Source organism: Microtus oregoni, unplaced genomic scaffold, assembly GCF_018167655.1.
Source record: "Microtus oregoni isolate MIOR12 unplaced genomic scaffold, Mior012 000014F_ref0000157, whole genome shotgun sequence".
NCBI lineage: Eukaryota > Metazoa > Chordata > Mammalia > Rodentia > Cricetidae > Microtus > Microtus oregoni.
Genome location: NW_024543073.1, coordinates 10,824,607 through 10,838,357, shown reverse-complemented (window position 1 = coordinate 10,838,357; position 13,751 = coordinate 10,824,607). Strand labels below are relative to the sequence as shown.

Here is a 13,751-nt window from a genome sequence, read left to right as displayed (position 1 = left end):
AGAGAAGAGAGGGAAGCAGAGAAAAATGTATAGCTCTATAAAATCAATAAGAGAGGGTGAGTGTCCTCTCCTTCTCCTGTTCTTTCTGCCACCCCACAGGGCACCCACATGGCTTCCCAGGGCCCCACACAGCTTCCTGTGGTTCATGCAGTTCTGCTGCTTGCCCCCAGCCCTGCATGTGTGAGACTCCCACGTGGCCACTACAGACCATTTTCTTTCAAACCACCACAGTAAGCAAACATTATTTCACCTGAACTCATTAAACCAGAAAGCAGTGTGTGCAAAGGGTGTAGGACATGTAGTAGAATCCCTGAGTGAGAAACAAGAGCTTTACATGTCTTAACATATTCAAATTCCTATTACTGACCAGGTGAGAGGGTCTATGCAGGTAGTCTCTGCTGCCTGGTAGGTTGAGAATTGTTTAAGCCCAGAAGCTTCAGGCCACCCTTTGCAAAATACTGAGATTCCCATCTCAAAAAATTAAGTAAATAAAAATAAAGTCCTCTGAGTTTAAGACCAGATAACGTCTTCTGAGGTCTCCCTGGCATAATACCCAAGGACACACAAAGAAAAGGGAAAGGATATTTCCCTTTGCCTCTCTAAGCATCATTTCCTTTCCTTAGCAAGACCTCACTGATCCAAACTGACAGCTGCTTCCCTTAAGACTTGACTCTGACCCCTGGACACGCCAGTGCAGCACCAATCCCACCATTTCGGAAGGATTTGTTTATAAGTCAGTTTCGATACCACTGGGCATCCATCCTCAAAGAGGAGCTGTTTCATTCACCTTCATGCTTCTGGAGCCTAGGACACCATCTGACCATAATGGAGGAAATGTGAAGGAAGGAGAAGGGCATGCTGAGCACTTTTCTTCACACTGCACAAGCATCTTTCCACTAGTTTTGCTAGATTTTTCTCCCCTAGAGCTGGGGAGATGGTTACAGCGCTTCTCACACATGTGTGAAGACCTGAATGAAGATCCCAGAACCCATGTAAAGTCAAACGTGATAGTGTTTGCCTGGTATCCAGTGTTGCTATGGAAAGATGGGTGACAGAAACAGAAGAATGCCCAGGAGCTCATGACCAGCCAGCCTAGTGTGTGCAATTCTTGTCTCAAACAAGATGGAAGGTGATGGCCCAGAATGAGGTGGTTCGTTCACCTTCACATGTGCACCAAAATACGTACACATCTGATCTCACATATGCACAGACACCCATATCACAGACACACACAGACACAGATACACACACACACACACACACACACACACAGAGAGAGAGAGAGAGAGAGAGAGAGAGAGAGAGAGAGAGAGAGAAAGAGAGAGAATTAAATAAAAAATCAGGAATTTTTATTCTTCCTGGACATATAGCACAAAGAGAGGTGTATGCTTAGGACTTGGAATCATGGAACCCCCTTGCTATGATCCTGGCCAATGAGGTACAATAAGTTGCTGTTTGGGTATTCTGAGAAAGTCTTTTACGCAGGGACTCATGTAACTGACTAACATCTTCATTTTCTGCTTAACTTTCCAAGGACACAGTTACAATTTCTGGAGCTACAACAGCAGTGGAAGGGAAGGCCTGAAGGACTAAGTCACTGTGTGGTTGATGTCACTTAGTAGCTGAAGACAATTCTCGACTGATAATACAGTCCTTTCTCCCTTCTTTCTTTTTCAGACATGCCAAGGCTAATTCATTCCTAAAACAATTATGCTTTCTTTTTCCCTCTGCCTTGAAATGCTTTTTGCTCAGATTATCACAAGATTGGTTCCTTCCGAAAGTCAGCTATCAAGACAGAATATCACATCAGAAGGGACTCTTTGACCATACTGCCTGGAAGTAGCTCAGTGCCCTTCATCTGTACATCTTTAATGTTGTAATCTTGTTTGGATTTTGCCACTGCATTTATCACAATTTGAAATGTTCTTTCTAATTTGCATTTGTTGGTCACCCTTGTCACACAGTGTGACTGCTAGACCCTTATCTGTTGTTTTGTCTTAGTGGCTGGAAGAATGTGTGGCTTCTAGGGATGCTGACTTCTGGGTTGGACAGGAATGATTTTCCATAGACAATATTACCATACCCATCATATCATAATTTAGGGAATTATTGGGTAAACATGATGATGACTTAACTCTAAATGTTGTTTACTGCACTTTAATTTTAATGCCCTTTAGTGAACTCATTATATCTTGACCTTAGTTCACCTGGTTTCTTGTGTTGTGTGGCTCCTGCCACCTTTCATTCATATGAGTTCACCGAAGTTTAACTGTTGAATAAATCTCCATTTACTGAAGGGGATTTAAAATACTTTTGTTTGTTTGCTTTTGTTTCTGAGGCCCATTCAACATCAGGTAAAGTTTTATGAACTAACTTCTCGAGTGCCAATCTTGATTTTCCTTCCCGGCCTTGTCTCATTTCACATTCTGTCTTGTGAAAATTATCCTCAGGACATTTCAAAGGCACTTGGCCTAACTTCTTGCCCTCCAAAGTGTTTTCTGAATTTCATGTCTTTTATGTTACTAAAAGGCAGAAACACATTCTTAATTTTGGGGGATGAATTGAGGGGAGCCTCATGCTTCTGTTTTGGTTTTCAATGTAAGTAGTCTGACAGGCCAAAGTGAGACTAGAATTGCAGTCGGTATTCAGAAATACTTTCCCTTTTGGCTGAATACAGTGAGCATGTGTGAGGAGTAATGGGATATGGTCCTCCTGCTCTATGTACTTATAGAACAAACAGTGTTTAGAAGGAGTAGAAGATTAGGCTAAGAAATAGGTAAGGTATGTATGTTCCAAACATTATTAGTTAATTTCAAAGCTCCATATGTCCATTTCTCCTAGAAATAATATTTTATTTAATAAAAATAGTAAGAAAAGAATACATCATCTAGTCAGAGAGTGTGCAGGGACTATGCGACCATTAGATGTAGTTCTAGACGGAACTCTGGTTGGAACTCCTCAGAGACCCTGACCCTCTTCTTTTCCTCCTCGGGTCCAGGGCTGAAACTCCTTTCACAGTCTTGAATCATGAAATGAGGTTGCAGACAAATGCCATGAACTAGAAATATTGTAGAATCATGGTTTCACGAGCCTCTGTGCCTGATTCGGAATTGCCCATTGTAAGGTTTTTCTGTGAGAGGATGAGCTTCTGATGTCTCTGAAGTTTTTTTTTCTATTTTAATGTAAGCAAACAAAATCCCTTTTGATGCTCTTGTAGGAAGATTTAAAATATAAAAATCCAGTGCCTCTGCTGTGTTCCAGGCCCACTGAATCAGAAATTCTAGGCACGAAAGCCAGGGGCGACAAATGTTTGGAGCCACATGTGTGATTTCCCTGGGTGGCTTAGGCTGAGAACCACCGCATTAGGCTAGCAGGTCTCTGTGTAGTATGTTCCAGAGTCTTGGGGGAATGCCGTGATACTTGTTAACAGTCTGGACTTTCGGGCCTCATGCCCAGAATTCTTAGATTTTCAGACCTGAAGGCAGGTGATTTCCATGCGGATGGTCCAGGGATCACATCAGAGAAATACTGCTTTAGGCAACAGGGAATCTCTGGAAGTCTTAAAGCACAGAGGTAGCAAGATCAGAAGAACATTTAAGGGGGATTAGTCTGGAGCCTGGGACTAAACTGAAGACAAGAGGTGAGGGACTGAAGGCAGGCAGCCCAGCTGGAGGCAGAAAGAAGGAGATGTCCTGGGTAGATATGTCTCTGAGCTCAGGATGGTTACAGATTTGTTGAAAACAGGAAGCTCAACACATACTGAAAACAGTAAAATACTATGAGAGGTTGTTGGTGAGGGTAATATCAAGATAGCCATAATGATTGAAGAACTTACTAGGCTGCAGCTCCCTCTAGTCTGTGATCTTAATGTCCATTTGTAGCTTAATGTGTGTCTGTGGCTGAGAATGTGGGCTTTTGGTTGATCTGGTTGTATCTATGGTCTTCCATCATTCAGAACCATCTGTTTGTAAAACAATTTAAAGGCTTGGATGCTCTATCCAACAAGATCCGATCTCATAAATAAATTTGCTCTGTATGTGTTTAAATCTGTATATAACTCTATATAAACAACTACATTTTTCATGAGGTTTAATATGTATGTATGTATTGTGGAGGTTGGGGAGATGAATATATCAGTAAAAATGATGACCCAAGTTCAAACCCCAGAACTCATAATAAAGAGCTGTGCAGAGTGGTACAACATTATAATCACAATGCTGGGGAAGTATTTGCTAGGGTGGGGATCCTGGGGCTTCCTGGCCAGGCAGTCCTGCCTAATCAGCCAGCTCCAAGCTTAGTGAGAAACTTTGTCTTTCTAAAAGTAAGATGGAGAGCAATTGAGGCAGACATCCAATGTCAACCCCTCATCTTAAAATATGTGCACATACACACTCTTATATTCCAAAGTAGAGAAATAAATAAATAACCAGGCAATCCAGTTGCGACTATGACCACGCCATGTCCTGGCATCTCCCTAGCCTACAGCACAGCCACGCTTACAGGACTAAAGGTTTAGGGCACAATTCTAAAAAGGCAGCTCAGTGCCTGGTTATTATTTATTAACCAAGATAAAGCCACAAGCCAAGTTTTGTGCAATGACCTAAATTAAATGGTACCTTAACCAGAACTCTAAGACACACATTGACCACTGACTTGCTATAGTAATGAAGGAGTAAGCCCCAGGAATGCTTCCTTGTTGTGTTCCTCAAATCAGTATATTAGTTAAAAAATTTTGACAGAGAAAAAAAGTAAGTCAACTCTGGCCAAAGCGGTGCACAATGATTAATCTCTCCACACTTACTAAAGCCAAGATCAGAACTCAAGAATCAATGTTAAAATACCTGTAAACTTAATGAAACTATAAGACACAGCACCACTGAACTTGCCTCTCAGGATACAGACATAAAAGAAGCGTGACCTTGTTCTCCAGCACTTCATTATTTAAATAATGAAGTGACGGTAGATCTTCTAAAGTTCATTTTAGATTCAATTTTCTCTCTAATGGGAGCATTTATTAAGAAAACCCTAAGAAGATGAAAGCCATTTGATCTGTTAAAAAAAAAAGTAAGAAGGGGAAACTTCACAGGCAATAGGAAATCACTTTTTGGGAGTCCATAACACATTGGGCTTAGTTGCTAATAATGGTCTCTTATAAGCAGGACGCGGTGGTGCAGGACTATAGTTCTGGAACTTGGGAGGCTAAGGCAGGAAGATAGAAAGTTTGAAGGCAGCCTGAGACTTGTAGAGCAGCCATAGTAACAAACAAACCAACTAAGGAAGGACTCTTTTCACACTGCTGTGTGTCAGTACCTTGTCACTCGCTGGGGATGATGCTTATGGATCTTACGTAGAATATTAGCACCATTAAAGGACCACTGTTTGCTCATCCTCCCATGAAAACCAGGAAGGGAGAGTGAGTGATGCCTCACATACCATTGGGTGGTCTCTTTCCTACCCTCTTGTGCTTTGTTTCTTAGTTTACCTTCGTGTACCAACAGTTAAATCAAGTAAAACAAGGTGCTAACCATATTGGGGACTTAGAACACATCCATTTCATTCTGTCGTCCCAAATTCCACCCCTAAGAGAAACTGCAATTGTGCAAATATAAAACATTTGGTCTTGGGCTGTTGTTTTGTGAAAGGGGAGGTCATGTAGAAAGTTGTGGACAAAACTCTACCTTCACTGTCCTCCCCCCATTTAGACAAATCAAGGTCAAGAATGTTTGTGGTGTGTTGAATTATGTCATCTCCAACTTGAGTGCTTCAGAATGTGACCTGTCTGCAGAAATCACGTCCTGCAGGTATGAGTTAAACTATAGTAAGATCACTCCTAGTTAGGGTGGACTCCTAATTAATAAGTTGGGTATCCTTGCAAAATGGGGACGTTTAGATACAGACATACTCACAGGGAAATGCCAAGTGAAGGTGAAGGCAGAGATGCTTTAACAAGCCAAAGAGCGTCAAAGACTGCTAGCAAATCCTTAGAAGCCAAGAGGGAGGTGGGGGGTGAGTTCCTCAAAGTCAACTTTGCTCAGCTATTCGACTTGGCCTTCTCAGCTCCATAGGTCTGAGTCAACATGTTTCTGCTGTTTGAGCCACCTAGCCTATGACATTTTTAGATCATGATTCTTGGCGTTGGGTTCAGAATTATGATTCCATCATCATCTTACTGAATAACATATCTGTAACTTGTCTTTCACTATTAGGCCAGTGACAGAGAAGTTCTTTTTAAGGAAAACATACACATATAGGAAGGTAAGATGAAGGTCGGACTGATGTCCCGGCATGCCTGCCAACTACAGATCTTTTTGCTAACAGTTGAGGCTGCTACTGCCCAACCAGAGACTCAAAGGAAGCTGTAGGAACTGCATCCATGGTCACCTAGCTCCTCATCAATCTTCCACCCCACACACCTACTGCTGTCTCAGCCAGAGTGTCCAAAGGGACACTGTGAATCAGCCACTGTTCTCATCCTTCTCCCTCACACACCTCAACTTCTGAGCACACAGAACAAAGGAGTGGAACAGAATCAGCTAGAAGTGGGATCGGGAAATATAGAATTAAAAAAAAATTCAGAATAGAAAACAAACAAAACTAAAACACTCTGAGGGGGGAGAAGAAAGAAAAACAATGCCCTAGCTTGTTGGGAAAAAAAACCCCAGACCCTGCAGTTTTGGCTCCCTATGATACTAGCACATTGCAGCAGAAGGCCATCAGAGAAATAGCATGTTTTTGTGACTAGAGTTATGTTCAGATTCCCCAACATTATTTTTAGATTTTCAGCACTGAACCCTCTGTGTAGTGCTTATGATGTTCATAGGTCAGTTCCACAAACAAACACCCTTGTGATTCTACACTAATACAGAATGCTGCAATAATGAAGACAGGGGCTGAGAAGTCAATCAATTCAGCCCTGTCATTTAGGTGTCCAGTGATTTCAGCAGAAATGGTCAATGTCATGAAGACCATAATGAAGCAAGTTAAAGATTCTGTAAGCATTCTATGACTTGTGAATGATCTAGGCTGATGTATATAAAGAAAATAATTCTGACTTTCAACCCTTCACATCTCCATATCATTTGCAAAGTATTCAAGAATAGGACATTAGATGGCTCTCTAGGGGCATTTTCAATATAGAAAATACCTCAGAAGATAATGTAAGAAAGAAAGGCAAACAAAACTTATTCCAGCGAGAGCATTTATTTGAAAAGTATTTGATGGATTAATATAAAAATTTAAACGAGTCTTTCTTGGCAATCTGAGTTCTCTGTGTTTTCATAGTTGGAGAGATACTGACCTGAACGTAATGACAGCCCTCACTATGTGACAGCCAGTTTCTTCACAGCGCCATGAGAATTGATTCTATTACATGTTGGCTTTATTTGTCTTAAGAACCTGAGGCAGACAGAGGGTGATAATCCTTCTGCCCAGGGTCACACTACTTGTGAATAGCAGTGCTGACAGCCTGGCCATACTGTGAAGCAGTCTGCTCACTGACCTCCACGTGTGTCTTTAGTAAGCCATGGATGAAGGCAGGACTTCATCCGGGTCTAATTTAGTTTAGAGTCAGTGCTCTTCCTAATCTTGCCTCTCACAATATCCTCTTTACAGTGGTTTATAGGATCTGTCCCACTCCCTTCTTCACTTTGCCTCTCCAAGAGCTGTTAAGATGAGGTATTGACGTGAGGATATCTCAGTCCAACAGAGACACCCTAGAAGCAATGCTAGGGACACGATCCCCACCATACGTGCTCTAGTCACAGAACAGCCCTGGAGATTTCTGGAGGATGTTGGCTTCCTGGGTACCCCCTTTTTGTCTTTCCAAAAAGAGGGTGTTGTTGTTGATTTCAGCACTCGAACAGAAGAAAGAGACCGGGTTTTAGCCCCAGAGTAGCCTCTGATGTGGACATGTTACCATACAGGCTGGACACATGATTCTTTCTGGCTACTGAGTCCACACACTCCTCTCAAATGTCTGGGATCAAGCATGAAAACAAACTGTTAGATAAAGAACTGAGTGAGGTTCAGAGCATGAATTCCACAAAAGTCTCAGAAGATATTACAAAATCAGCCCCACTCCCAAATCTCCATATGCACTGTGGTAAGTTGTATCCAACGTCCCTTTACTTTACCTAAATATAAACTGCCCAAGAGCACCAAGGATTCTTTCAAGGTGTCTCTGATGTCATTTTGGAAAGGAATCCCAATGAGACAGAGTTAAATTGTTGCCTTCCACACCAAACAGGGCATAACAATGTTGTTTTGACCTGCCTAATAAATCAGCTTTCTATGTGTTGTGTGTAAAGAAGTTTATGAACCATTTTTTAATATTGATCTTTAATCATCCCACCCCCCACCACCCCAGGTGTACCATCTGGAGAAGGATCTGGGTTGTAGTCTGACAGCCCTGTCAGAGAAGACATTTCAGCCACTCTAAGGTCAGTTCTGAAGAACCTTGTACTTTGAAAGCAGAGGACTTGCTGGACTAGCCGCTGGCCCAGACACAGCGTGAGATAATGTGGATCATGTTGGTAAATGACTTTGCTACCCAGAGCTAGTCAGCAAGAACACTGTTATCCCCAGAAAGCTTCAGTTAGTCAGAGATGAGAGTCATAACGTGATTGTGGCGTCATTTGCGATTACTTTTGTAGCTTTGCCTTCCAAGCTTGCTTCACTTTAATTTTCCCTGTCTCCTTTTAACTGTGCCTCCTTCCTTCCTCCTCCCAAATTGGGCTCATGGACTAGGAAGAGGTAGCCTGTGTCTTAAGAGTTCAGTTATTCTCGGAGGTCTTGCCTTAACTGTCTGTATTCCTACCAATAACAACACATTAGTGTTGTGATGGTGGTTATTGCACAGGCATTTTGACAAAGGCAAAGAGCAAGTTTTGTTTTTCTTTGTTTCCTACAGTGTATGCTACTTTATCATAAACTATATGAGTAGAAAAGAATGATGCCAACAAATAAATCCAGTGTTAATCATACTGATGGTGGCAGCATCTTTAAAGAAAACTTACTGAGGTCTCCTCAAATTAACTTATTTTTAGTGGGAAGTTCAGTGAGCTCTTTAATAAAGACACGAAGTTCTACAAGTGCCACCTTTGTCCAATCCTAAAATAATTCTATTATACTAAATAATAATTCTCTTATCCTCAAAAGAGGCAGTCTCTATTCCCACCAGTCTCAGGTAACCACTACTTTACTTTCTGTCTCTATAGATTTGGGGTTTTTCCCCTGAGGAAAAGACATCAAATATAAATAAAATCATACAATGTGAAATATTTTATGACTTCTTTTATTTGGATTATTCTTTTTAAAATTCACCCATATTTTAGCAATAATAAAAAATCCTCTTATATAACAGTTTACTTGGAGAAAAGAGTAGGGCTTCCAGGAAAGGAAATGTGGAGGTCAATTGACTCATTTTTCTGAGTCTTTGAAGACCTACCCAGTATCTCTGAGTTGCAGAGCAGGAATAGCAACTCTCCTCTCAGACGACAGGTCCTAGACACTCAATAAACTTGGTCTTTCTACTTTGCCCAGCAATCTGTGTACTTCTCACCCCCTGCTTTAAAGTGTGCAGTGAATCTTACAGCCTTCCTGCCAGTCTTCACCTCAAGCGTGGCATGACAGTCACATAATCAAGCAGTCTCAGAAACAGAATTCCACCAGAGGGAATCACATCCTTCATTCGGAGAGCCCAGATGGTAAGTAACTAAAGGGGTTTCCTCCAATTATTATCACTGTCACTTCTTATAAAGAATGTTAAATTGCATTTAATTATTTTTTTTAAGGGGAATGTGTCAAATTCTGTGCTAGGCTACTGTGGAATTTTATGTTTATAGAGGTCTAAGAACACCCTCATTCCTCACCAATTCTTATAAACCCGCCTCCAGGAGCACCATCTCCAGATTAACAGATAAGCAAGCAGCGAAGGGTTGTCAGGCTCAGAGGAAATCCAAGACACGTCATATCCTCAATTCTCACCATTTAGCCAGTGTGTTCAGACTCTTACCTAAGTGATTCAGAGAGCAAACTCAGTTCACAAGTACAGCAAACTCAACCGACGAGTTCCTGCCCATTCCCCCAGCTGCCCTCTCTGATTGGACTGTGTTCTCATTCTGAGTTCCGATTAGAAGGGGCTCTGGATATGACCTTATCTTGATTTTCTGGAGATGTTCACTTTCAGTGATGAGCATCAAGCTCCTGTCCAAACCTGCTCTCCTTCCCAGCCAGTGTTTTCTGCTTTTCAAATGATCATCGCTCTACTTCACTCTCCCCACACTGTTTCTTGGTGTTCGTTAAAGCGATATCCTGAAATAACTACTTCCCCATTACTTCCCAGGTTTACTGTCCATTAAATACAGTTCAATAGAAAAAGATAAAGTTTCTCCACATTACTCCTAAATAAAATAAATTTGCATGGTATTTTGTGTATCCCTCTCTTCAAGTACATGAGGAAACTTATCTTTTCTATGAAATAAAATTCCTATTGTCAAACATAAAAGAGTTGTTTTCAAATGTAACGTGATTTTCTCAACTTGATATGCCTGTAATGTTATTGCATATTGTCAGCACTGAAGATGGAAAGAGGGATATTAATTCTGTTGCCTAAGAGATCGGTCTGCAGCATCATCAGGTGAGCAGACACATCTACACTTGTATTATGATAAAGCCACGCTCAGAAAATAAAACCTGCATGAAGGCTAGATTAGGACAGAATCAAGCAATTACAGTGTCTCTGCAAGAATTCCCACAATGCCTCTGGGTGTACCGAGTTTGACAACAATGGTTGGCAAATCATTGGTTCTTTCCCGAAACTGAGGTCCAGATGGAGTAGATGGGATCCCAGAAAAGGAGTTTTTATTTACTCTATTAGCATCTTCCATGGATTTGAGAATTCATAAATACGATAAGAAAACAAATAAAAGTGGGGGCGGGGATAAATCTAGCTAATGTTAGCTCAGATTTGTCAATATCCCCAATGTGCAGAAACAATACAAAGCAAAAACAGCAGCAGCAACAACAAAACAACCTTCACTTGGGTCAAAACTTCCTTTCACATCTAGTTAAAGAATGTAATTTTTACCCAAGATTTTATTTTACCCACTTCAAGCAGCACCATAGGAATGTATCACCTGACATAAATAGCTTACTAAATCTAAGATTTAGCAAAGATTTTTTTTTCTCTCCAGTGTAGGCCTTTTGTCTAGCAGAAGACTGCAAAAACTCATCTTCGAACAGAATAATGTAACTTTAAGGGGCACACATTCCCCTCACCAAAACTCTAAGCTCCCAATTCCAGTTAATTAACTGAAAGTTAACTTTTTAAAAGTCAGTTCGTGACCAAATCTCACATGTGCATGCATTTGTATTTGTCTGTCTGTCTTTCTGTCTATCATCCCAATAACACAGCTTTCTTATTAAGAACTCACTCATCCCGGGATGCTTGGTTAAAATCTGATTTGCATTATCGAGATCATTCTGAAGTTCCAGTCACCACAGAATCCTGCCAGTGTCCATGCATCGTGTACACGAATTATCAGATAAAGTCAAGAGTCTCCTACCCTGAGATGGCAGCCAGCTTTTGGTGTGCCTGACGGGCCATTTCACAGCCTTTGGTTCTTGTCTTGTGCATTTCCGCCCGTAGTGAGGGGCAACTGACTGAGACGTCCCCGATGGAAATGACCAACTCTCGGTACAGGGCCACTTGGGTGTTGAACTCTTGGACAAGCTGGAAAACAAGCCAATCTCTTTCACTAAACATTCACTTATCATCAGACTTTAACTATTTTCGTGTACATAAACGGAGATTTCACTGACCTCTGTCTGTAACTAAGGAACCCGTTTAAAGCTTAAGGCACAAGAGTGGCAAGTCTCTTTATCCGAAACCAATGTTTGTTTTCCCTCAGCAAGCTAGCCATCGAAGCTCCATTTGCGGTCCCAAATACCCCCACTTATAGACTCGGTTTCTGAAGAGCAAGAACATCTTTGGAAAGCTATCAAGCCACTCCCAGGCCGCTGGAGAATGATGCCGGGGGCTCTGAAATAGATACTCTCTCCGCTAGTGCCAGGACATGGATTTGAAGTGGCACGGGAGGAAAAAAAAATAGGACACAACAAGCAAACCTTCCACCTCCAGCGGGGCCACTGAAGCTTCTGGCTTGGACCCTGACAGAAACATTGGCCATGTCCTGTCCTCTGCGCTGGGACCTTTCACCACCTCTGCAGCGCTCCTGCGCTCTGTTTGGGTTTGTTTGTTACTGTGTCAGCACACAGCCGCACCCCCACCCTCTTTCTCTGGCGAGCCAGCCTGTTCAGCCCCTTTCGCGTCTACCATTTCTTCCAAGGATAGAGGTATCACCTTTAGCCTCTGACTCCCAGGATCCAGACCCATGACTCTTGTCTTGGCAGGGCCATTTCGACCTGGGTGTCACCCCGCATCTGGGGGAGTGCAGATTTAAAAATAGTACATCATGCACGTGATCGGCATGGAGAGGCTGAGGGTGGGGAGTGGCTGGCACTCAAGCAAAGGATTAAGATACACGACTCCCACAACCCCCCTTTAAAAATAAAAGGAAAAAAGGAAAAAGGCGCAGTTTTCACCCACCATTTTGCAGTCGTCCAGGGCTCGTTGGGTTTTTTGGGCGCTTTCGGAGCCGCTGCCCCTGCGCTCCCAATCCCCGCTCTGCAGCGGAGGCTTGCTGATCTGGAAGATCGAGGAGCGGGTGGACCGACTGGGGCGCTTTTTGCGCCCATTCGGTGCAGAACTCATGCATACACATCCACTAAGCCGAAGCCGCTGGTGCAGTGCGCCCCGGCGCGGGCGGCCCGGTGGTTGCCCCCTGCACGCCGCCGCGGAGCAGCCGGAGCCCGGACCTGAGGCGCGCGCGGCTCACAAGGTTGCGGCTGGCTGCGCGGGTGGGTAACCTTCAGCCTGAAGGAGAGCCGGGGAAGCGCTGCCTGTGCGGTGCAGCATCGCTTCCACTAGCAGCGACGAAGAGGCGCGATCAAGTTCTGCTCAGCAGCGTTGCCGGCCCTGTCCCGGGAGCTGGACGCTGCTGGCGCGGACTTGCACCGCCTTCCTCTCGGCATGGATTGACAGACTGAGCGAGGAGGAACGCGCCGCCGGGCGGTTCCGAGTTTCCATTCAGATGGGGGAAGCGGCGTTCAAAAGCCTGCGCTGCAAGGTGGGGGGCGGGAGGGGGTGTCGCTCTTGCTTCGGTGTCTTCCCGCAGCGGTGCGCCGCTCGTCTGTTCCCTCCCTCCACAGTCGCCAGGCCTGGAAGGGGCGAACTGATCCGCAGCAGGCAACTGGCGCTAATCGGTCGCCTTGATCCCTCGTCTCTGCTGGCTGGTCTGTGTGAGGATCCCAGATGAATCCGTGGCGGGACTGGCAGACGCACCGAGTCGGTCCGGCTGACGTTGGTCGTGGCCCCGCACATTGATAGGACAGGAATACTAATGTGATCCGTCCATACAATCTCCTTCCCTTCCACAGTTTATGCACTTATCCAATCAAATTCCCGGGAACATCAATTGCAATATTACTTCATCTGCTCTATTATTAGAAAAGAAAAGTGTCATCAGAGTAGAGAACATTGCCACATGCTAGGATCTAAACATGGATTTCAAATAAACCGTTTGGGGCTTAAGGCCGTAGTCATCTGAGAGGAGACTTTTTAGGGGCCATAGGAGGGAGCGAGGTATTTTGTTTCGAAAGAAAGCTCTCTTGCTAGCGTCCAAGGACAGCCT

General features: G+C 43.4%; 1 protein-coding gene across 4 annotated transcripts in view; it reads right to left on the bottom strand.

Moving 5' to 3' along the window:
* The window catches only part of LOC121455643 (regulator of G protein signaling 7 binding protein), a 102,482-nt gene extending 89,029 nt beyond the window's left edge, over window positions 1–13,453 (bottom strand). Inside the window, exons 1-2 of one of the 4 annotated variants that reach the window (XM_041663229.1) lie at window positions 12,608–13,453; window positions 11,565–11,731 (exon numbers count right to left, since the gene is read on the bottom strand). In XM_041663229.1, the coding sequence (XP_041519163.1) occupies window positions 11,565–11,731; window positions 12,608–12,772 (332 nt within the window). In that variant the 5' untranslated portion in view covers window positions 12,773–13,453. Of the gene's footprint in view, window positions 1–11,564; window positions 11,732–12,361; window positions 12,482–12,607 lie in introns of those variants that run through there. The other 3 variants (XM_041663228.1, XM_041663226.1, XM_041663227.1) reach the window with 3 other exon arrangements.
* Between the last annotated feature and the right edge of the window lie 298 nt (window positions 13,454–13,751).